At 37.6% G+C, this 25,871-nt stretch overlaps 3 protein-coding genes across 8 annotated transcripts in view; 2 read left to right on the forward strand and 1 right to left on the reverse strand.

Annotated features, from left to right (window-relative positions):
* LOC134663056 (solute carrier family 12 member 6) overlaps positions 1-25,871 on the reverse strand; it is a 443,704-nt gene that overhangs the window by 162,295 nt on the left and 255,538 nt on the right. The gene's annotated exons all lie outside the window — the stretch shown is intronic.
* LOC134663022 (trypsin CFT-1-like) lies at positions 4,396-7,995 on the forward strand. Of its 2 annotated transcripts, none has more exons than XM_063519311.1 (4): positions 4,396-4,499; positions 5,620-5,788; positions 7,155-7,410; positions 7,691-7,995. In XM_063519311.1, exons 1-4 carry the CDS (start codon positions 4,451-4,453, stop codon positions 7,988-7,990), a joined length of 774 nt encoding a protein of 257 aa, XP_063375381.1. In that variant the 5' UTR covers positions 4,396-4,450; the 3' UTR covers positions 7,991-7,995. The 2 variants fall into 2 exon arrangements, with proteins under 2 accessions (XP_063375381.1, XP_063375382.1); XM_063519312.1 differs by lacking the exon at positions 4,396-4,499 and adding an exon at positions 4,730-4,783.
* On the forward strand, positions 10,066-13,029 carry LOC134663023 (trypsin CFT-1-like). The gene is made up of 5 exons (XM_063519313.1): positions 10,066-10,156; positions 10,810-10,978; positions 11,192-11,363; positions 11,827-11,994; positions 12,802-13,029. Exons 1-5 carry the CDS (start codon positions 10,108-10,110, stop codon positions 13,012-13,014), a joined length of 771 nt encoding a protein of 256 aa, XP_063375383.1. The 5' UTR covers positions 10,066-10,107; the 3' UTR covers positions 13,015-13,029.

The following is a 25,871-nucleotide window of genomic DNA, read 5'->3' on the forward strand; positions in this document are numbered from 1 at the left end:
TCTGTCTCGCGGCGTTCTCCGCAGCCCCCCCAGCCGCACGTATTGTCTGTGCAAGATGCGATGCGGCAAAGGTGCTCACACATGTAGCATCCCACAACAGACTCCGACCTTTAGCCCAAGGAACAAGAGTGAGACCGTCTGGCCTCTTCCCGTCCGTCCGACTAAGACCCTGGGGTTCTAACACGCACGGCAGGTTAGCCAACACCATCGCTCTGCGCACAATATCATTAATCGCATGATGTCGAGGAAACCTACCAGCACACCGCGCACAACTCAATCCATGGTGCCCGTTTGCCTCCACCATCACCCCACAGACGCACACATGAGGCTCGCACACAGTACACCCGAGCCTTAAAACAGCACCAATCCTTAGGGAATCGTTATCTAACAACGTCCCCAAGTGCGAAGACGGCAAGGCGTGTAGCCAGGCCCCAGACTCAGGTGCAACCACCGCTTTTAACCGAGCCAGCTCTACCCCCGCCGCGCCTCTCAGCAACTGCTCGTACATCTGACGGCAACTGCATAAGTTTAGTATAATGTGTCATCTGAAAGATTTAAGTAAGTAATAATATCTTGGCTTGTAACATTCTTGCACCGAAAAATTGCTATTAAATCAATACGTTTTAGCAAGACCTACCAAACAATATTAGGGAAATCGTCCATCGGGAATCAACCGATACTTAGCATTCGTGTAATCCACATCTCTTCTCTGCTCCGCTGGATTACAACCAATGCACAATGCTGTAGCATCTCGCACACCTTAAATGCGGACAAAGTCGCAAGCTCAGACTAGTCCGTCATCACATATCTTTTGCCGATTGCTTTGCTAACTTGTTTAGGTTTGCGCTTCAGTAAGCTTGGCATGACAAAACCTGTGTTTGGCTTCAGCAACATATCAATAACAAAGGCTGCCCCTATAACTCGTACGTAACTTTTATTCTCATCCAAAAGTGTGAGCGAGGTGAACGCTCATCCCAACCAGGTCCACATTAAAATAGATTAGAATTTTCAAATAGAGGTTCTCGGAAGTTTTAATTAGCCAATAAATAAGATAGCATCAGGTGACATGGAACAGCGTACTTTACTGCCCTATAGGTATGTGTACATATAGGTACAGTCACCTGCAATCATATGTTACTATTTGAAGGCCGCAAAAATATGTGACACGCTCTACAAATAAGTTCGTGTCAGATATTTTTGCGGCCTCCGTTGTGTAACATATTATTGCAGGTGATTGTATTAGTTTAGCCAAGCTTCCTAGCTTCCTACTCGTCTATGTGTGGTGCGCTCTTGGAACGATACCCTATTCCTCTATCCAGGCGTGGAAATTGAGTCTCGAACAAACGTAGGTGCGAGGGTTTCGGCTCCATCGGTTCAAAGGAGAACTTTTAGTTCGTACTTATTCGCGCAATTGAACGATATTATACGTCTCTGCTTCTGCTTTGCGTTACGTATCTTTTCACTTGGGTCTTGAAAATGTTGAGTGTTTTTAGGGTTCTGTGGTTTCGCCTTTGTCTTTGTGTAAGTCCGTCCGCGATTAGTCAGAAATACTTTATTAGTACAGTAAGGTGCAGAGATAACTAACCCACCCCTGCAAAGAAGTTTCTATGCATGCCGGCATCACATCCTTGAATAAAGGACAAAATAAATAATTTATACCTAGTCATTTACTAACTAGTTGGATATTAATCTTGGTTTATAGTAAAGATAGTCCTAACCCAAAACAATATTTGTTTTTGTTCTCATTCGCTGTTTCATATCACATCCCAAAAAGTAATCTTTGCCAAAAAATTACAGCTCTCATTTGGGACGAATCCACTCGAAAAGATTATTATCGGAAGCCGACAATCGGTTTTATTGAGAACAGTATAATGCCGACTGTTCCTCTTATCATACTGCTGTTTCTTGAAATTCAAACTTTATTTTAAACGTACCAAGGTTGATTTTTAAGGTAGGTAAGGCTGGGATGTCATTTGAGCGCTGCGTTTACGAAGCTCACCAATAACAGTGGTTGACCAGTATAAGCCTGGACTTTGCTCGCATATAGTTGTTACCAATCTCAGAGTCTTGTTACATTGGGGCTGTGAGGTAAAGTTTTGTGTAATAACTAGGTTAGGCTGCACCTATAGAATGTCTGATAACAGTCATGTGACTGCAGTCATTGGCACAGGCCAGCAAACAGTTGCTGCAACGATAACCTGCTTACGGTTACGGCTGATCTTGTAATCCCATTGCTTTTTTATATCACATCCGTGGCAAAAAAACATAAATACCTATGGTTCATCTAAGCAAACTCCTTTAGATAGAAAGGCTCCTTGGATTAATAAATTTGCTTGGGCTGTTAGGTATTATTAATGGCGTTCAAATAATAACTATAATTAGGTACTCGTACAATGAAGTTTACAACATTATATATTGCCCTGGCTTATTTATAGGTGTATAAACATTTCACCAATAATTTCGTTTTTTGTGGGTAACCAGAACATGGTTTAATTCTCAAAATAAATATTCACAAAACCTAATTAAGACAGTTATTTCAGCCAAACCTTCAAACAGTATGTCCATAATAATTAATAACTAACCGCCTCATTATACCGGTAGGCATATAGTCCAAGCGAATACTCAAAGCAATATCTCGCTCAGCCAATGAGAATCGGCCGCCTGAAGAAAATTCTGATGGTATTGGCCGTTGCGTGCGTTGCCTGAATACAAATGCTTCCTTTGCCAAATTGATTTATTACGTTCATTGGATCATTTATTACAGAGCAGTTGTTTTAGATTTTACGTGATTCCTGGGACTGTGAGACAAGGTTGGGGTTCTTTTGAGCTGATTGGCTTTTTATTGCTATTGGTTTTTTTTATTGAAGCGCTGTCAGCTGAATTTAGATGTCATTATGCTTAGTGCTAATAAAAAACATTAGATGATCATGCGTTTCAGGCATTAAGGAACGAATGCAGAAAAAGGACATTTTTGTTCAACATTTGTTTTGCTGATTTGAAATCCTGATCGTTTGATCTAATGACATCATCGTTTACACTGTTACCATATTCAAAGTTTAATGCAAACGTCCGCCAAATCGTAAGTTAAAAGTGGCTTTAATGAAATTGAAATAAAGATAGATACATTATTTATTTTATGTCTAAAAACAACACAATAAAAAAGAAAAACGTACTATTTAAATATTTTAGTTCCTCTAAGCTACTTGACCTACTTCTAACTTTAATATAATAATTTAGTCTATTATTAAAATTCTTCGCAGATTTATGTAGGTTTTCTCACAACGTTTTCCTTTGCCGAAAAACGAATAGTACGAATAGCATTTGATCATTTTGAACCCGCGACCTAGGGATTGAAAGTCGGACGACAGATCCACTAGCCCACCACCGCTGTTTAAGTGTAAGTATTAGTAAGATGGCATATAGTGGAGAAAGTGACCCGGATTGCTAAAGGCGCCGGTTAGAATCCGGCCTTCACCACTGGAGGGTTTTGTCACTTTTTCTTTATTATATGACATCAGTTTCAGTTTATAAGTTACACTTAATTATGACCCCGTGTGCGCGTTTGTATTGGCCTAATTGAGCGTTTGTATTGGCCTCCTAGTTTTCGAGCATACGCCATCACCACTTGTCTCAGTCCTGAGCGAATGCCATCCTAATCCCATCCAGCGACTCACAATCGCTACGATTAATTCTTAGAACGTTATCAAGTTCAGATTATCCTCTACACGGATCTTCCTCAATTAGCCTACAGTTTGTCACAATGCTTACGAGTATAAAAGCTTTTAGGAACTTAATTTCCGTTATGATATTTTCCAAGTCATGCAACCGATTTCCCTGTCATGACGTCGCCAGTTCCTATATCGATTATGGAAATTTCAGTGTCTCAAGAGTTTAATATAACAAACATATTATGTTATTTATGTTCGCGATGGAATTTGATATTTAAGCAATTTAGAAAATTCTAGACTAGCCGTGGTAGCTTTATAACTTTATCTGCAAATCTAACACCATTAATATAGGTAAGTATATATATACTTACAAGTAAAGGGATTTATTTAAAGTGCCTTTGTCTCGGATGTTTGTTTTGTTTATGAATATTTGATTGCTCCAGAAAAAACCCCATCGGAGCTGTCAAGACTTAAAAATCTCAATGCTTTCAAATAAAGCTAATCCATTAAATTTCTGCATTCCGTTTAGAGAATTTGATTTCATTGAGTAACAGAGACAGTACGATATCAAACTAGTTTTCTTGATGAGTTATTTTTCTTTTGCAGTGACGATGTCGATAAGTAGCATGGCGCTGACGGCTTTAAATATAGTTACGATTTAAAGATTAAATTACAATTACATCAATCTCTTTGATAATGTTATCAAACATTTTATCGGCTTGTAATTAGAAGACAAGTATTCATACCAAGGGCTCAGTCATTCGACAACGAGATTGTTCAAGATGCGCGTCGCTCTTGTTTTGGTGGCCTTCGGCCTCGCCATGGTTGCAGGTATGTAGGTCAAATAGTTCAGTATGAAGTCATTGTGAAGTTTTACCACAATTTATTTGTTAAACTGTTTATTAATAAAATAGTAAATATTAGTGTCCTTTTTGCATTGATGGCCTTCGGCCTCGCTGCGGTTGGAGGTATGTAGGTAGTATAGATAAAAATAAAGTCCAATATGAAGTCATTGTGAAGTTATTACAACTGATTGTTTTAACTGTTTATCAATGAAAAAGTGAAGATGGGTGTCGATCTTGCATTGGTGGCCTTTGGCCTCGCCATGGTTGAAGGTATATAGGTCAAATGTAGTTTAATGTGTTAAATTATTGACGTTATTGTGAAGTAATAACACAAAATTCTGGTAGAAGCACAAAAAGTTATGCTAGATTTCTTTCACATGAAAATTTATAATTCACTTTTAATTTTCATTATTACGTTTGCTTTGTAACCATATCCAAGAAAACACTAAAAAATGCACCCGATGGCAATAAAAAACAAGTGCGAGTCGGACTCGCCCATGAAGGGTTCCGTATTTAGGCGATTTATGACGTATTAAAAAAAACTACTTGCTAGATCTCGTTCAAACCAATTTTCGGTGGAAGTTTACATGGTAATGTACATCATATATTTTTTTTAGTTTTATCATTCTCTTATTTTAGAAGTTAGGGGGGGGGGGGGGACACATTTTACCACTTTGGAAGTGTCTCTCGCGCAAACTATTCAGTTTAGAAAAAAATCATATTAGAAACCTCAATATCATTTTTGAAGACCTATCCATAGATACCCCACACGTATGGGTTTGATGAAAAAAAAAATTTTGAGTTTCAGTTCGAAGTATGGGGAACCCCAAAAATTTATTGTTTTTTTTTCTATTTTTGTGTGAAAATCTTAATGCGGTTCACAGAATACATCTACTTACCAAGTTTCAACAGTATAGTTCTTATAGTTTCGGAGAAAAGTGGCTGTGACATACGGACGGACAGACAGACGGACAGACAGACGGACAGACAGACATGACGAATCTATAAGGGTTCCGTTTTTTGCCATTTGGCTACGGAACCCTAAAAACCAGGCGTATTAGAAACATAGCCATAAAACTACTCAATGGACATTGTAATGTTTTCAGCGGCACCAAACAACATCCAGAGGATCGTCGGCGGGCAGGTGACGAGCATCGAAAAGTTCCCTTTTATGGCTTCTATGATGTACTCCTGGAACCTGTTGACGTATCACCAATCTTGCGGAGGCTCCGTGCTCAACTCTAGGGCCATATTGTCTGCTGCACATTGCTATGTGTAAGTTGTAATCACCTTCCTCGCGTTGTTCCGGCTTTTTGTCACGGCTCATAGGTGCCTGCGGTCCGCTTGGAAGTTTTTACAAAAGCGACTGCCATATGACCTTCCCACCCAGAGTGACTAGGTGTTATTAAGATTAACTAGTCCAGTGTCCTCGCGATGTTTATATACAGGGTTATTCATGAGACGTGAGCAGGACTAAGCCTACACAATCAGTAAATGTAAAAGAATCGTTCACCACAATATTTAAGTAAATCAATCACGCTTTTTTTCTGTTGTTAATGTTGTTATACTTTTTGGTAAGGACAAATTTAATTATCTACAATCATGGACACCCTATAACATTAAATTAACAAAGATAAAACCTTTTTAACCGTTATGACAGTACTTTGAGTATGAAGAAATTAAAATGTCACACTTGAGTGAGATACGATTTTTGAAAAGTAACCAGACTCCGATGACATTCAATTTGGCACTTGTTATGGATAAAACAAAGAGGGTGACCGTAAATGTCGTAAAATAAATTAAAACTTTTTTTTAAACAGTATAAAGTAAATTAAAGTTAATCTCACAAATACTATGTAGTACGAAACAGTTGTTTATAACTAAGTGTATGCGTAGGCTTGATCCTACTCACGTTTCCTGAATCATCCTGTATATATATGGGTTATTTATTTATTATAGCTGAGGAGGTGACAGGCTTCAACGTTTTCTTGTAAGCTTCTTACAACAAATAACTTATTATATTTTGGTATTTTTGATAACAATAAATAAATATAAATACACAGAATCACTAAAATTTGGGTTGAGACTGTTAGATAAAACATTTTATCACCACTATACTGACTGTTGGTAGTTGATAATCACTGAAATTACTGATAATTTGTGTTAATCCGGATTCGTAAGAATGTTAAGGTTAAGATAATGAAATTTTGGATATAATCAAAAAAGAAACGAATAGATACAGTCACTTGCAATAATTATGTTACTCTTCGAAGGCCGCAAAAATATGTAACACGCTCTTATGGTTGTACAAATCAGATAGTGTCAGATATTTTTGCGGCCTTCGAAGAGTAACATATAATTGCAGGTGACTGTACCTACCTATGTTGATGCTGGAACTAGAGAGCACATTGTGGCAAAGCAATGCTATTTTTTTTAAATACTTATTGTTAACCTCTTTCTTCATGCTATAAGTAATGTTTGCAAATATGCAAAAGGCTAAATTTTACTCATCCTGTGTTGTATCTTAAAATCAAATCAGTAAAATCGAATTCTGGCACTTCAAAGAAATGGAAAATATAACTAAAATAAAACTTATTATTTTCATAGAAAGCTTATTTATATAAATCCTTCCACGTTTCAGAGGCGACACCCCTCCAAGATGGCGCGTCCGCGTGGGCTCGACCATGGCCAACAGCGGCGGTGTAGTCCACCACCTTCGCGAGATCTTCAACCACCCCGACTACATCACAGCGACCGCCGGCGCCGACATATCCATCCTGCATACAGCGACTACTATAGTGTTTAGTGATCTGGTGCAGCCCATGTTTGTACCTGGACGCAGCTATGACCTGCCTCATAATGATCTAGTCGTCGCTATTGGATGGGGCACTCTTTCTGTAAGTTGAGTGACATTCTTTCGTTCCGTTGCTTAAAAATAAGAAATTGAAATCATATATCTCGTGTCGTCTTAATTCATGGTTTCATTTCAATACGATTTTGCGAGGTTTTGCGTTTTTAGGTTATACTATTATATGGAGATGACACTTGTCACCCTAATTTTGACTTTGCTTATCGCTTCGGTGCTTTTACTCTGTAAAGTACCTAAGTTAAGATAAAAATGATTCGACACTGTTTCCAGTTTCCAAAAATCCTATTGTGATTAACATTTTTTTTTAGCCCGGCGGCGTGCAATCAGAACAGCTCCGTGAAGTCGACGTCTGGCACGTGAGCAACGCCATCTGTCGCTCCCGTTACGCAGAGCTCGGAGTACACATCACCAACGACATGCTCTGCTCTGGCTGGCTCGACGTCGGCGGCAGAGACCAGTGCCAGGGCGATTCTGGAGGCCCTCTGATCCACGGAGAGAATGTGGTAGTTGGAATTTGCTCGTGGGGAATGAGTTGTGCTTTAGCGAGGTATCCGGGGGTCAACGCTCGGGTGTCTTCGTTTACTGAATGGATTCAGAAGACCGCTTAAAATGTTGGTCAATAATAAATAGTATCATTTTATTGTTTGGTCTTTTCTTGCTATATGTAACTAGATGTTGACAGGGGCCAGCGCCAGGGTGTCCTGCCGGTCCTCTGATCCATGAAGGCAATTTGTAGTCGGAGTGTGCTCGTGAGGAAATAGTTGTGCTTTAGCAAAGCATCCGGGAGTCAACACTAGGGTTTCTAAGTTTATTGAACGGATTCAGAAGACTGCTTAAATTACTGGTTTGTTTGTTTTTCTATTATGTCTTTAAAATATTAGCCAGAAATTGTAAAGCCAAACCAGACTTGAAATACAATATTGTATGTTTTGTTAGATCAACAATCAAATGTAAATAGGGGCATACGAAAAATACACCTCTTCGCTTAATTCAATTGCCAAGCTAGGTAATATCCCATAGACATGATTCAGGAATACGCCAAGTGAATTAATCACCGTAAGTCGGTTTCCACTAGGTTCATGTCAGCGGATGCAATATTGTCCATTTGAGTCGGCTTACGTAGCCAGTATGCCACACCGCCACCCTCTATATAACTACCTTCCGTTAGGAGCAGCGCTTCTCACCAGGACCAATATGTACCTTTTTTAAGTATACAGCGTATTTAGAATCGTATTTGTTGACTTTACATCTCTTCTACCATCGATAACTTTTTAATTCTGATCAATGTATCTATCAGTTAGAAATTCACAAATCATCAATTTCAAAACCTTATTGTACTCGTATGATGATGAAGGCAGTTTTGACTCACAGCAGTGACAGCCAGATACCTAATCTCTGTGAAGCTCTAAATAAAAGATGAGTCTGTCGTGGCCTTACATGGTTATTATACTGATGCGGAGGAGGAAAATGGGGACTACGTTTGTATGGAGAAGCAGTCACGTGGCGTCATCCCCTTTCCTCTTAATAAGCGACATCTACTGTGCGGTAATCTACGCCACCCAGTTCTCCCCGCCCATTTCTCCAGATATGCCTAATTGAATTCATCATACGTACATCCACACTGTTATTGAATTTGCCTGCAGGCTGCAGCGATGTGTTTGACAAGCTCGAGGGGCCAATTCAGATATAGCAATATGCTATGGTTTTGATCTCATTTTCTTTGTTTGGTTTTGAGTTTGAAAGAAATCTCACGCCGATTGGAGTACGCTAAATGGATTGAAAGTCGTGCGTGTGACGCGCGCCAATCAAGACGATCGTCAAGGTTATCAAAACCAGTTTTAAACCGTACAAAGTTGTTAAATCTGAATCCGTGTCCAATTTCAACTTAAAGAAATTTGTTAGGTCATTCTATTTTAATAAAAGCTGTATTTCATAATAGTTATAATAATCATAACAATCATAATACATAATCTATTTAATTTTTCCGACAACCACACACAACATTTTTGGAACATGGCAACGTATCATGAAAATAAACGTTCATTCTGTGTTTCAACTGTTTCAAGTTTATTTTTCTGCAAATATGCTCATGTGTGCTAAAGTGAATATGAATTGTTATTTTATTCGGAACAATTTATCAAACTTTTAGCCAAATTGAAATATTTGAAAAGAGGTTATGTATGCTTTGGAATTTTTATGGAGTTATTTGAAAACACAAATAGAAAAAAATGTTTTTTAGAGTAGTATTAAATTTTGTATAGTGCTATTTATGTTTATTTTGCGTTTAATACAATTGATACCACTATAAATGAAATTATGTCCCATATGAAATTATTCGGTTTACAGTAACAAAAAGTGTCGGTTTTAGTAGATTAGAAAAAAAAGAAAAAATATTTAAAAAAAAATAATGATGGGAAATGGAGTAAAAGTTTATGGTACCTAATTTAAACCCGACAGTTGAGATAAACTGTAAAACCAGTCATTAATGATAACAGGAGAGATTTTTCATATGTGTGACGTGTGGTCCACTTATGTTCGTTAACACATGGAATCATCCTACACTATGTAATCATCTGACTCATTTCTTATCAATACTTCTAATCCGAACATGAACTCCTAAGATAATTGGTAGTGGTCAATATCTATAATTACTTTATCAATTATCTTATCTGAGGTATAAAAGACAATAGTTCGGATTGATGACACTCCGTTGTGTTTAGACAAGATGCGTTTTACTTTAGCTGTAGTGGCAGTTTGGCTTACCGCCGTCACGGGTAAGTAATAAAGTGTTTTGAATTACTGTATTATTGTTTTGTCTTTGCTTTTATAACATTTGACAAAAAACGAGTACCAAAATGATCCGAGGCGTAAGTTAATCTGTGCGGTTTGATTACATTCTTAAATTTTAAATTATTTTTTCTCGAAAATTTCATTACATATTTTTAAAAAATTATGAAGATTCTTACTCTCAATCGCCCCAAAAGAGTGAAACAAAAAAAAAACAGTTTAAGGGTAATGTTCAAAACTTTTGTCTGCAATATTTCTAAAATATTATTTTATTGGCAGTTTTATTTTAATAAGTAGAGCATGAGCAAACCCATGAGAGAACCCATATGAATAAGTGCTTCGCCCAAAATAAACCCACATGCGATATGTGGCCATGATGCGTGATGCCACGGGTAATTTGGGAATAAAACATCATGAATCCCATTTCCCGTGATGACGTTTTTATAAATCACTAGCGACCCGCCCCGGCTTCGCACGGGTTAACAAATTGTATATAAACCTTCCTCTTGAACCACTCTATCTATTAAAAAAACTGCATCAAAATCCGTTGCGCGTTTTAAAGATCTAAGCTTACATAGGGACAGACAGCGGGAAGCGACGAGCGAGTATAAAACTATGTAGTGATTATGTTTGTTTCTAGCGGTTCCCAGAAATCCCCAGAGAATCGTCGGTGGCTCCGTGACCACCATCGAGCAGTACCCGTTCGCAGCTCCATTGCTGTACTCTTGGAACCTGATCACCTACAGTCAGTCCTGCAGTGGCACTATCCTCAATACTAGGTCCATTCTCTCGGCCGCGCATTGCTTTGTGTAAGTAACAGCAATACAGCTGACAGTCTTTTCCTGCAAATTAAAGTAAGCCTTTATATTTAATTCAGCTGAACAATTCAACTAGGATTCAAAATAAGGAAGCTCTAATCGGCATTTAAGCTCACTTTTCTTGAGCCCTCTTAAGACAGTGTAACTCAAAAGTAAAAAAAACTCAACTTAAGTAAATAAAGCTTGTTTGATTTTCTCTTTTAGGGGTGACGCAGCAAACAGATGGCGTATCCGCGTAGGCTCCACCTGGGCCAACAGCGGAGGCGTTGTTCACAAAGTCAACTCTATCCTCATCCACCCCAGCCACAACACCCGGACTCTTGACAATGACGTCGCTCTGCTGCGCTCAGCGACTACCATCTCGCAGAGTTATCAGGTACAGTACAGAACATTCGACATGACTACTACTCGTACGATTACTCCTGCTGTTCCTAGACTACATAAACTCTGATTTCACGGTTACTAAGCGGTATATTTTTTTTACAATTTGATATTATTTGACGTCATTCAAATGATTTTTTGAGATACTGAAAGTAAATATGTAATACTTATTCTATAAAAAAAGAGTAAAATGGTATCAACTATATAGTGGCTAGATCTCACGACCCCCATGGCTACGCCATTTTGTGAAATTCCCAACAGGTCAATTGACAAAAAAATCTACATAACTAATTAATTATCAAACCTGCTCATGACCTGTAGAGGAGAACATCCGGACATATGAAAGGATTTTTGGCCAAGTTGAAACGGAGACATTCGCTTGTTAAAAATAATATTTTGGCACAATCAGTGAATAGTTTTAAACGTCGTTTTACTTTCATATATATTTGTCCACACAGGCTCGCCCTGGCAGCATCGCCGGGGCCAACTACTACTTAGCTGACAACCAAGCTGTTTGGGCCATAGGATGGGGGGCGACATGTTCCAGCTGTTCTGGGTCTGACCAGCTGAGACATGTTCAGATCTGGGTTGTGAACCAGAGCGCTTGCAAGAGCCGCTACCTTGAGGTACGTGTAGCATCGTGGCATAGACTAGGAATCCTCTAGACTGAGTTTAGAGCAATTATTTCATGAAACCGATGCTGCCAAAAATACGGGGGTGCGGGGGGACGAGGTGAGCGAATCCCGTGCCGTGATTGACTCGAAGATGGAGTAAAACTACCGTATAAGTGGCAGAGGGGGTAGCGTTACTATGCTCAGTCTAGAGGATTCCTAGTCTATGCATCGTGGTCATACTATTTAGCTCACAATGCTTTGTGGTCTATTAGATGTGGCGTCCAATTATATAGGCTCCGCTATCTTGATCCTCTGAGTATTTTCATCAATCACCTCCGTGTAGTAGATTAAGTTTAGATGCTTTGAGATCTTAAAATTTTCTGAGGATATAAGAAAAACAAAATTCTTATCTGATTGCTTGTTTCACTTCAATTTTAGCATCTGACGACCTCATTTACCTATCAGGAATCTAGATTACGGTTTAAGAAGTTTAAAGAAGATCGTCTTTTTAGGATTTGATTAAGGAAAAAAAGAATAATTTTGCACTCGTACCTTAATCATGTAAAACATACTATAGACTACAGACTATGTGAATAATTTCTTGTAATTTATTGAAACGCTCTACTTTGCTCTAACTTAACTTGGGCAAGTGCCTTTGTATATAATTTGCAGATAAAATATTTAACCTTTTGTTTTTGTATAATAAGGATCCTGAACGAATATTAGTCATCTTTTTGCATTTCTTTGAGAACGGTTTTTTCTGCTCTACCGAGGTTTGAATTCACGATTTGTATGAAACTTTAAATTTTGAATTTCCAGGTTGACGGTACGGTCACCGACAACATGCTGTGCTCTGGTTGGCTGGACGTGGGCGGGCGCGACCAGTGCCAGGGCGACTCGGGCGGCCCTCTGGTCCACAATGACGTGGTGGTCGGAATATGCTCGTGGGGCCAGGGCTGCGCGCAACCGCGGTATCCTGGAGTCAACACTCGCGTTTCCCGATTTACTGCATGGATACAAGCCAACGCCTAAATTAACCATCAATTAAATAAACGGATTTTTTATAAAAAAAAATTCTGTGACTCACTTAAAATTTAATTATTAAATAAATATCAGCCATTCATAGCTGGATATTAACCCTCTTTCAACTGATCGCAGGTCTATCTTCTATAACTATACTGTAAGATATATGGGTTATGCTTGACGTCGTATTGTAAGTCCACCCATAGTCACACAGCGTAGCGTTGTTCCTTCGTTTGTTAGTAAGCGTTTAGCGTCGCTTGTTCCTCTTTCGACTCTCAGAAAATATTGATTAAAAGGAATTATCCTTTTAAAAAACCCCTGAGAATTATCTCAGGGGTTTTTTTTAATAAACGAGGAAGTTGCTGCTGTTCCGAAGAAGCCAATGCTGAATTCATTATAATCCGTATTTACTTCAAGACTATTCTATAATCCATTTTAAAAAGACACTAAAGAATTGAAAAGGCTTCTGGCTATAGACTTTCGAAAAAATCCCCCACTATACCTATTTCTTTAGACTTGATAACTTATCTGTGTTCTCTGTACATTACCGACATAGTATTACGTTTATTATAAAGTTTGTTGGAAACGTCAAATGGTTGCTTCAAGAATTCGCAAGATCGTAGAGAAACATATTGGCAGACTGCCAACTCTGTTGTTAGGTTACAGTGCAGATCATTTACCCACTAGATGGATTATTGTTCATCAAATGCTAGTTTCATTTATTTCCTCAACATTTGAAACTGACGTGATAATGACAAACAACGAATTAACTTTCTGGCCTGCGTAAAAGGCGTTATTTAATAAAATGATTATTAAATGTATTTATTCAGACAACATATTGACCTTAAACACCAATAATATGATGGATTAAGCAGCGTCCATTAAGATTGCGGCATTTACGCAAATGACTATAGTACCTAAGTACAATGTCATGCCCTTCCTTAGACGAAGGTGGGAAAATCAGAGCGCGTCCCATATTACACCTATCAGCATTCTTTTAATTTTTTTAAATCCATACTGGATTTTACCCATGGGTATCTGTGTGCGCATTCATAAATTTGATTCACGTCTCTCCGAATTTCAAAACCTGTTCACAATGCGTAACCCATTGGAGGAAATCTCTGAGTTACAGTTATCTACCAACGCCTTTCCCTTGTGGAACTACCTAGATTGGCACTCTCGTAATGGATTTCTTGTTTATTTTCTTAGTTGATAATACCTGGTTAGGTAAACATGATCTGCCTTACCTTATGACAGCCGTACGAGGTCTCACGCTAAAACGTTTCAGGCGAACATGTACCTGGAAGAGAAAGGATAACTTACAGTGAAAATAATATTTAAAGATAAGAGAATAAGGAAACAACGAAAATATATTAAGCCTTGCTTTGAAAAGCTTAATTTTTATTTATTTATAAATAGAATAGACTAAGTGAAAGCGATGGTAAAAGGTATTAGTATGATTTTGAGAGTAACGAAACCCCATTAATTTGCTAATATTGTCCTTATTAGGTCCACTTGCACCATTCCAATAACCCGGGGTTAACTGGTTAAACCTGGAGCTACCATGGTTACCAGTATAATTTGACACTGGGTTAACGGTACAACCGCTTAACCCCGGGTTAGTGGGACGGTGCAAGTGGGCTTTATTAGAACCGAGAATTTGATAGAACTCACTAGCCTTCAGCCAGCCTATTATGGATAGCTTTATCCATCTTTATCCACGTGATAAAATAACTGTCACTGTTTAACACCGTGGGAAAGAAAGTGACGGACACCGTTTTATCACGCTGTCACGTAGACAAGAACGACCATCATATCCGTACAGCTCGTTTCATAAGCCCACACTTACATTTTATTGCCTTTCATGGTCTTGTCTAGTCACATAAATCACTGTTAAGTTTGTTATATATTTTATGTTGAACAAAGATATAGAAATCATAAAAGAGCATACGCCGGCTACTGCAACTTTATTTCACTGTGCAACAAACTTTATATAAATAATGTTTGAGCAGGCCCTCTCCATTTCCACCAGGCTCGATTCATTGGAACAAAACATTTCCTCCTCAGCACAGAGGGGCTACCGCGAAAACAGGTTTTCGCAAATTGCGGGGATCTTTCTCTTTTACTCCAATGAAGGCGTAATTAGAGTGACAGAGAAAAATGCTCGCAACTTGCGAAATTCGGTTTTCGCCGTAGCCCCTCAGAGTTCCCGCGAAAAATATTGCCTGTCCTTTGTTTCGTCCACAAATGATTTCAGAGAGTGAGCCCACGTTATAAATAGGCCTTTTATTCTTATTAAGGGGACGGTATATGACGTTTTCGATTTAGACCTCACTTTGTGCAATCAATTTGTTCAATGAATGATTAATAACTGCATTAAATTATACGCAAATCTGTTCACGAAGAAGCCGTGTACCGGCTCTTCACGCCATATTTTTTTTTATTTCCTGTAATTCTCTACAAATCGACACTAAAAGTGTCCAAAAATCTAAATATGGAGTTCCGTTTGAGCAAGACGCATTACAGTTTTGTCTTTGACAGTAATTGAGTTGTTGTGGGATTTTGAAGGCTAGATAACTAAACTACCAGATTATTATCTACTTATATTTTTACTCACAAATACAACACAGAAATTCAATCCCAAATGTAAACTTTCGTATAATTTCCATACATTGACGACATCACTCAAAACTCTTCTTCGAGTCAGATGGCCGTTGGCCTTGCATCGAAGCAGACGTGTACATCGTCATAGCTCGTTTTTGACATTAATAAAGACATTTCATCATATACGCATACGAAAATGTATACCAGTAGATAAATTGTATTTCATAAAATAGGGTAAATAAATATAATCACGTCGAGCTCCAGTCAAATTTTAAATGTGAGTTGTTGTTATTTACGGGTCGTAACGGTCGAAAACAGCAGTAAATTATCCTAAAACAATACGATTACAATCGAATTTAAGTAACTTGTTCCTTCAAAACCCGCTTAAAATGAAAAAAGTTTAAAGACTCGTTTTACTGATTGGGATTGATTTTCATTATGCTGGTATCAATTTTGCGTCATTATAAAAATGTATATGACTTCTGTACGTCAATGACTTTTGATGTCAATTAATTGTAATCTTGTATTTATGTTAGAGAATATTATATGTTCATTTAAATATTACTCATCTATTAATACGAAGCGTAATTCGTTTAATACCTAAAGACTTGCAGTGTCTACACCTACTTTGTTGACGTTCGTTCCGTCTATGTATGCGATTACGTAACGTGCTGTTCTGATAATCTTCAAGAATCAAGATAATTAATAACGGCAAGACCAGCATTTAGTACCAGCGAGTTTTGCGGATTTGGAGACCGAGATGAAGCTTACAGGCCAATATCGCTGCGGCCTGGCCTGCTTATTGTTATGTGTATAAATCGAATGTTATATTAATTTACTATAAAAAAACAATGTTTTATTTCAATGACATTCTGTGCGTAGAGGTATGTATGTTTCCGTGATTATAAGAATTATGTCCACACAATAATCGTGCAAAGCAGAGACTGCATTATTTCTTTACGGTATAAGCGGTAAGGAAAAACTCATTGGTATCCTGGCTCGTACCAATGAGTTTTTCGGAACTTATGTACGAAATATCATTTGATATTTACCACTAGCTTTTCGGTGAAGGAGGAAACATCGTGAGGAAACCTGCATACTCGTAGTGCATACATTTGCGAAGAAATTCAAAGCTGTGTGTGAAGTCCCCAATCCGCATTGGGCTAGCGTTGAGATTATTGTCTATACAGGGTGGTCCAAACCGTGACGTCCAAAAATCGTGGGCTATCATAATGTACCCCATATGTATGTTAGCCGATTTTTCGTAGTTTTCAAGTTATGATTTTTTAAGCTTTTAACTTTTCCTATGTAGGTAATATTCTCCGACCGTCCTTAGTCTGGGACCGGTCTGAAAACCAGCGCCGGGCACCTAGGCCCGGCACACGCTGAGACTGGAACCCTGTGCCTAATACAAAGATCTTCTCACTTTTGTTTTGTATATGATAACAACTGTTTTATTTTATTATGTAAGTAATTCTAACTCTATTTTATGTTCATGTATGTGGCAATAAACAATTCTTATTCTTATTCTATTCTTATTCTTATTCCTATGAAATTCCGGGGTTCCCATACAGAGTGGCTGAAAAATAACTGCATTCCGTTGCCAGGGAGGTGTTGGGATTATACTGAGCAACTTTTATTATGGGACCAACCCCGAAATCGCGAAAAAAAAATTGGCTTTTTATACATTTTGGCTAATCCATTTTCTATGGAAGGGTAATTTTTTTTCGCGGTTTCGGGGTTGGCCCCATTGTAAAAGTTGCTCAGTATAATCCCAAAACCTCCCTGGCAACGGAAATGCAGTTATTTTTTAGCCACTCTGTATGGGAACCCCGGAATTTCATATGAAAAGTTAAAAGTAAAAAAAAATCATAACTCGATAACTACGAAAAATCGGCTAACATACATGGGGTATATTCTGATAGCCCACGACGTGAGGAATCTAAAAAAAAATTTTTGGACGTCAAGGTTTGGACCACCCTGTATATAGGCTGAATTATTATTATTATTTATAGGCGGTACGGTACCGTTATTATTTATCAATACCGCTTCGTTTTGAAGGTACTATACCTGTTGAAATATAAAGTACGGTACCGGTATAAAATTGCAGCAGGTACAACAATTTTTTATAGGTGTACAGTCAGCTGCAGAGAAAAGGTACCACCCCTGCATACAATCTTCTATGCAGGGGTGACCTGCAGCTGACTGTACCTAAACCATCACTGACCGAGCGTAGGCGAAGGTCTCCGTTTCAGCTTGGGCAAAAATACTTTCGTTTGTTCGAATGTTCTCCTTTGCATATCACATTTCTCAAATATCTCGAGAAAATTTGTAAGCAGGTTCGGTAGTTGGATATAATTACTCGGTTTCTTTTTTTTTTATAAGTTCTAATAGGCAGAGATTGGCATAAAGGACTTAAGCGACAGTAGGGTCTGTGGTACTTAAGACCATTGTGATTATTCGTAGTGTCCGACCGAAGATTCGGTTTCGGTTTCGGTTTCGGCCATAAAATCATGTTTCGGCCGTAGTTTCGGTTTCGGCCAAAAAACGGCCGAATCTTTCGGCCTGGCCGAAACATACGAAATAGTACTTCGTATTATGAAACTAAACTATGTGACAAAGACCAAAAGTTGGCGAGCAAGTAGGACAACAATATTTATATATACAGAAATTTGTGTTTCGGTCGGACACTAATTATTAGGTACTTACTGATTACGCTGCGCCGCGTGGAACGTGAGGTGCGTTGGGGTAAGTACATACAAATCATTCAAGAAAAAAATCCCTTTTAAGATCACTCGTGTGTCTGCCCCTAATAGACTAATTCAATTGAAATTTGGTACACATTTTTCACATATGACAAAGAGTCGGTGATCCAAAGATGGACTAGTAACGTAAATAAATAAACTTTTAACTTTGCGGCCATTTTTTTGTATCGTGTGATATATCAGATATTAAATTGTAAGATATTTACTAATAATAAGCATTGGTCACGTAAATTATTTTTAGTCTTTTTTTGCAAGTATGAATGATATAGAACATTATTTCAATTATTTTTAAAATTAAGCCTATCCAAAGGCGACTTGGAAGATGTGTCATGGGGATCTATATTCGTTGGGTGAAAAACAAGTTTTTTTGTCTAATTATCGTTTAAAACACAATCGATCGGCAATAACGCGGGCACATAAAACAAAAAACTTCTTTTTTCACTCATAAAACTCCTTAAACCTAATAAGAGCTAAACAAAAACAAGTGCGAGTCGGACTCGCATTCTAAGGGTTCCGTATATTAAGTCCGTCTCACGCTTGACTGCACATTTCTTATAGATTTTCCTGACATATATAGGTAAAGAACTACTTTGTGTATTTTTTTCAAAATTTTAGATCCAGTTGTTTCGGAGAAAGTGGGCGGAGAATGATCATTTTTTGCCTATTTTCATGAATAACTGCTGAACTATTAATCCTAAAATTATAAAAAAAGTTATGTTTGAGATTCTTACAATGAGCTCTTTTATTTGATATGTAACACTATATAGTTTAAAAAACATATTTTTTAATTTTTTCATTTACCCCCCCCCAAAAATGGCTACCGTATTTCAAATTCTCTAAAATACATTTTATTTACGTTACACGTCCATCTTTGGGTCACAAATTTACATTTGTGTGCCAAATTTACATATGTGTGCCAAATTTCAACTGAATTGGTCCAGTAGTTTCGGAGAAAATAGACTGTGACAGACGGACGGACAGACAGACAGACGCACGAAGAATTATATGTATATGCACTTATCCCAACGCACCTCTCGTTCTACGCTGCGCGGGGTTCATTGCCGCTCCTACCGCCGTAAGTGTAAGTACAACTACATCATCAAGGCTACGATCGAAGATAATCAGTTCAGCACTGAAATAATAGCGGTGGAATGCCAGTATAATATTTAATTATTTATTTTAATTTTATAAATTTAATAGCAAAATAAATAGCGAATATAGGATACTCGTACAAGTAAATCTGTAAAGATCTTAGGGGTACATCAGCCGACATATATTATTAAATTTTATTTTGTCGGCCTTAATTAAATTTCCACCCTGCCGAAACTTTATTTATTTAAATTTTTAATTGAATTGATTTTTCGCCTTATGAATAACCGTATAGAGTAGTAAATAACATTTTACATCTGACTTAATGACATCTGGGTTTATTCGGTTTAACTTTACAAAACGCGTATCTCGACAAAGCCATAATATGCAGAAAATAGTTAACAATCAAATGAATTAAATTAGAATTTAAATACGTCACGTGTGACATGAACAGACAAGGAGAGCAAGATTTAATGTATTGTTTCTCTTTCTTCTTTCAATGGAACGTTTTTACAGTTTCTGTTCCTCAAAAGAGGTCAGTGGTTAACACTAAACTCAAAACGCAATCTTAAAAAAACTTGATGGGTCAATGACCTGTCCCAGTAAAGTGAGGTAGTGTGCGTGAAGTGCGCTTGTGTGTGAAATGGGGTAAATTGACAGAATCTGAAAATTTACCCACCTCTACCGTCACCTTAACACAATTTTACGCAGATTTTCCGGGTATCATTATATGTAAAGTATATACTAACTGACAGTATGTACTTACGATGCAGCTAATAAGTTTTTAGTTATTTACGCGGTAAAATATGCCTTTAATTTTATTATAAAGTTTCTTTACATTGTTTTCTCGTAAGGAATCTAATAAAAACGTTTATTAAGTATATAGATACTTTATAGGATCTTATGAGAAGTGTAGATTAGACAGAAGGATTATCTTTACGTCTTATCACGGACAGACAAACATACATATATTTACACAACTTTCCACATAGTTCCTTGCTGTCTACGGAAGCTCTAAACAGAAAGTAAATAAAATATTAATTGTTTTTATTTACCTTCCAACTGAGATGACAAATTACTTGTTAAGAACTTTGGTAAATACACAAAATTAATTCGTTTCCTTTTCAAGAAATAACAAAAGGAAATATTAAACAGACATTACATTTCCTACGAAATGCTTCATTATTCCATTCCACGAAAAATAAGGATAAAAAAGAAACAATCAAATCACCTTCCTACTCAATTTCCAATAAACGGATCTTGTAAAATCTTGAGTTAATTTGTTTTGTGCTTTTTCCGGAGTCCCAATACTAAACAATGTAATTCATTGAGCAAACTTCACAAAAAGTTGGTTCCCTCTTTCCCGGGTGTCGTAATCCAACTGTAATACTTTTGTTCATAATATTACTGTTTTAAAACACTTAGGAACCTTATGACAGATTTGACTTTTTCGGAATCTGTGAAGATTTTTGTCAACTTTTGATTTCAATTCCTTTAACTCAATTGAAGGTGTCTATATATTTTCCATTTCAATAAATTTACCTGATACGTCATACCTACGAGTATCTCAACCTATAAGGCCCTTCTCTCACGAGGCTACTCTCAAGCGATTTGTGTTTCGTACGCGTATCCTACGCGTCGCTTATGTGAGTACCCGCCATATTTATTTCCTACGTTTCGCACACGACGAGACGCGTCGACGAAGCGTTGGATATCAGTCGCATGATACTGTCTTGCTGGTCGCACGCGACTCGAGTTGTATACGCGTTGTATGCTCAAGATGGCGGCGGAACAAGTTTTTAATATAAATTTCGTTCAAGAGGTGGAAAAGTATCCATGTTTATATAATTATAAGCTGCCTGATTATGTAAGAAAAGCCCTGGTGTGACCTGGTGTGTGTGTGTGTGTGTGTGTGTGTGTGTGTGTGTGTGTGTGTGTGTGTGTGTGTGTGTGTGCTTGTGTGCGTGATGATGTGAGAAAGATGTAGGAGAGATGTTATGTGGTTGTGTGTTGTTCTTGCAATAAAAATAGAGCAGAAGATTGTCTTCATCGCTGGAGCTAGACATTGTCGCACCAATATTGTACCGCAAATGACACAAAATAGTCTCATTTGCGTAGCACCGTGTGCGGAAACGAGTAGCATACCAGTAGGCGATCATGGTTTGCATCTCAGTCGCGTAGCATTTGAATAGTCTCGTGAGAGAAGGGCCTAACTCATACTTTCTCATTTTACTGTATAGATCTATTTTTATGACTGGTCTGTAGGTATTGTATATGTTATTATATAGGTATTGGCTTATTGCGATGGACCATTAAATACTATAGAATCCATATCATTTGGACGAACTGCGTATTGGACGTACAGCTAACAAATCGCTGTTGTATTATGTTCTACAAGAACCAAAGCCAAACGGTTAGGAAAAGGATAAATTCGAGCCACATTGTGAACTTGACTTTCTAATTAGGAACGATTTGATTGGTTACGGGCGTGGCTAGGCCGGCAGACACGATGAATTTAAGTAACTTACTGCATTCATACGTATTGCACGTATTACTCATCCATAGAAAAAGTGAACGTTTCGTTCCACTTCTAAATAATTTCCACTCTCCATGATTTTTTAGTACTTATGTTATTGAGACAATGAAAAACGAGATTTTCCTTTATTCAAAATTTGCATAACAATTTTTTTTAAAGCGTAACTGATAAAGCTAGAATATAGATATTGACGATGCAAATACTTGAATAAATTGATTTTTATCTTTTATCTTTATATATCTCTTAATTTTTCTGAAGCGATTGACATCAAAATCAAAGTGAATCAGAATCAGAATCAGAATCAGAATGCTTTATTTGTAATTTGTTATTTGTTAAGATTTAGTTATTGGAAATCGTTTTCTCCCGAAATGGATCTTCCTAGCAAAAAGTACCATTATTTCGTTAGAATCGCAAAGCTATTCTTCCCTGTTAACGCGAACGAACTATAGTTGTTACCTATTCTGTGGTATGAGCAGAGGCCTGGTTTAACCCTCGAATCCGCCGAGAGTGCCGCGGTTTGGGCTGGAGGTGAATCAATTTGTGCAGCGACGCTTTGAAGGCAAATGGCGGAGCAATTTCTCGCTCACACCGCGTTATATATGCATGTGGATATTTACGATGCGATACGAAGCGGAGCAAAATTCAAATATTTAGGTGAATAGGCTTTAAAATTTGACTCGACTTCTAACGTTTAGGAGACTAAAATGTAGCGAGGGATTGAATAAAGGAAGATAATCTAAAATCTCAAATATTTTTATTATATACCTTACTCTAGTCATTTTCAGACTGTCAAGCACTTAACGTTTTCAGATGTGCACTCATTTCTCTATTTTCAAACTAAAAGCTTTCTAAGTAACTTGAAATAACTATATCTAGGTATGTATAATTCAGTCTAGCTCAACGCGTCCCGAAGAACAATGGCGCAGTGTCACAACAATTAGGAGCATCCACATCACACCGTATCTCATCTACCTACGCTAACCGAAAGTTTGTTACTCACCAGTATAAGAGAGACCTGTGACAGCACACAGTTGTAAGGAGACTTAAGGCCATATAATTCTTGGTTTGAGAGTATATAGTGGTTTTTGAATAGGTGCTAAGCCACCATTATGCCGCGGAGCGCTGAGACAATAACCATTGTGGTCGGGCTTATTCAAACTTATACGAGATCGCTGAGATGCCTTCGTTCTTGGTACCTCTACTCTAAGCGACCTTGACTCGACTGTTTTTAAAGGATTTACAGCCGTGGAAACATATTTTATTATATTAACCCTTCAGGTGGCATCAGGTACATTTAAAATTGTTGGAATGATACTCGTAACATTATGTCAATCAAATTTTTTCGCCGCGGAATTCGCCACGTAAAGGGTTATACAGGGTACTAGGAAGGAACCCGAAAGGAAAACACCAATGTTGGACTCAATAATAAGCAAATGTATGATACCTATACGAGTTGCGAGAACTGTGAAGTATATTTATTCAACTGTATATTTTTATTGTACTGTAAACGTCACCGAACAACTGCTTCACTCGTCCGAATACAATCCAAACATACCAACTTCATATATCAACGTTACGTGGCCTCTCACAATGGAGATCCATTAAAAGTATGGGTCGGATATTCGACTGCGATATTCAGTTCTGAAAAGGCATATAAAGTACAACATTGTAAAGCGTAAACGACTTGTTGAAGGATATGTGTGTCCGGGAGCTTCGTGTCAATTACGATGGGCACTTCACGGGCGTTTTACGATGACATGCGGGTAAAATTCTAAAATTCTGTTCTATTTTTAGCTAAGAGTACCTATGCCGTGTTTTTATCAACTAAACACCTGCGTAATTCTGTCAATAAATTCATTGTACCATGACGTGACGTTCGTAATCCATAGAGGTTTGCGTGTCTATACTCTAATCCCATTCTATACTATAAATACAGGCAACAGGCTTGTGTCCAGAAGTGAGAACGACATATACAAGGTTATCCGTCTCTGCTAGCTGTGTAAATTAATATGGAATTAAATACCTTTTTAATTTACATCTATTTATGTTAATTCCGCTAATTTTTCATGTTACTGACTCTTAAAAACTCCTTGTGCAGGCTAATTGATAAAAATAAAATTGAAATTTCCTCTATTTCCTCTAATTATTTGTCCTACCCTTAAGACATAAAAAGTGTTATTCTTTCAAGGCACCCCAGAGGTGCAAATAGCCTTCATGAGCTCGCGCCTTCCTATCTTCAGCATCATCTTTGGCCTTGCTCCAGGTTTAGTCCACCTGCTCGCCGCTCGCAGTTCACTTTCTACCGTCCGTTGCCATCGGCGAGGCTTCCAAAATTATCTATTCTATATCAGTGCGTCCCTGTCTCTCTAATATTTGTCCTACAGATGCTATTATCACGTTGGTAAAAAAATTACCCTTAGTCTAAGCCGTATGTAAACAGTATTTGTTACAAACATAACCACGACGCAAACGCACACGCGATTTCGTACATAATGTATGAAAACTTGATAAACCTTGCGATACCGAGTTTTATAATTTAATATTTCAACATGGTGGGAATAAGGTGGGTTAAAGAATGACGAAGATAGACATAGGTTTTTCTGAAGTTTCATTTTCGCAGTCTGTGTTCAGGATCCTGAATACAGTCGACGTTTGAAGCCTTGACTTCCGTTTTGTACCTTGTAATTTATTTCTTTACGATTTATGATTCTTTAACGACCGGTCTGGCCTAGTGGGTAGTGACCCTGCCTGTGAATCCGCGGTCCTGGGTTCGAATCCCAGTAAGGGCATTTATTTGTGTGATGAGCACAGATATTTGTTCCTGAGTCATGGTTGTTTTCTATGTATTTAAGTATTTGTATATTATATGTATCATTGTCTGAGTACCCACAACACAAGCCTTCTTGAGCTTACCGTGGGGCTTAGTCAACTTGTGTAAAAATGTCAATTAATATTTATTTATTTATTATTTCTAAGTGATGATAGCATTATTGTAAATCCTACATCAAATTGAGCTCCTGAAGATTACTTCCTCATAATATTAGGTATTCGAAACATAAGCCATCAACACATTTAATTACTCATACGTGCCATTAGTGAACAAGAATAGCAACTATATCGAATCTTCATTTCACTTCCGAGACGTCATATACTCCATACCAACAGCAGCAGTTATTTAACCATTTGTAAACCTTATATCTTTGCATTACGGTCCACTTTGGTCAGTAAAATGAAGATTACGTGCAAATAGTTCAGGTTTTATTAACCTTTCTGCCCCGGAGTCGATTGGGGTGCTTCGTGTTTTTATTAGTTTCATTGACATTAAACCGTTGGGCGAGCCGCAAGAGCCTTTTTACGACCTAGAGCGGGATTCGAACTCTACAATTCTGTTATTAATTTTCATCTGGTATTGTTAAAAGGACACAACACAAAAACTTTGAATTCCAATATATGTAATCACCCAAATCCAATATAGGTATCAATTTTTTTTATATATGATATTGCAGTTTTGTCTCTATAGTACATATAAATACAGTATTTAGTAGCTACTACGAGGCAAAATTTGAACCAATTCACACTTATAAATGTATTAAACTTTAAAAGTAGGCAAGCTTAAGTATCGGGTCTTATTTTATTGGGCACAGGTAGGTACTTACATCGTGCTAAAAATACCAGAAAAAATATATTATGCTATGCAGAATAATTACTAGTAAAAAAAGCGGCCAAGTGCGAGTCGGACTCGCCCATGAAGGGTTCCGTATTTAGGCGATTTATGACGTATTAAAAAAAAACTACTTACTAGATCTCGTTCAAACCAATTTTCGGTGGAAGTTTACATGGTAATGTACATCGTATATTTTTTTTAGTTTTAT

Source organism: Cydia amplana, chromosome 4 (assembly GCF_948474715.1).
Source record: "Cydia amplana chromosome 4, ilCydAmpl1.1, whole genome shotgun sequence".
NCBI lineage: Eukaryota > Metazoa > Arthropoda > Insecta > Lepidoptera > Tortricidae > Cydia > Cydia amplana.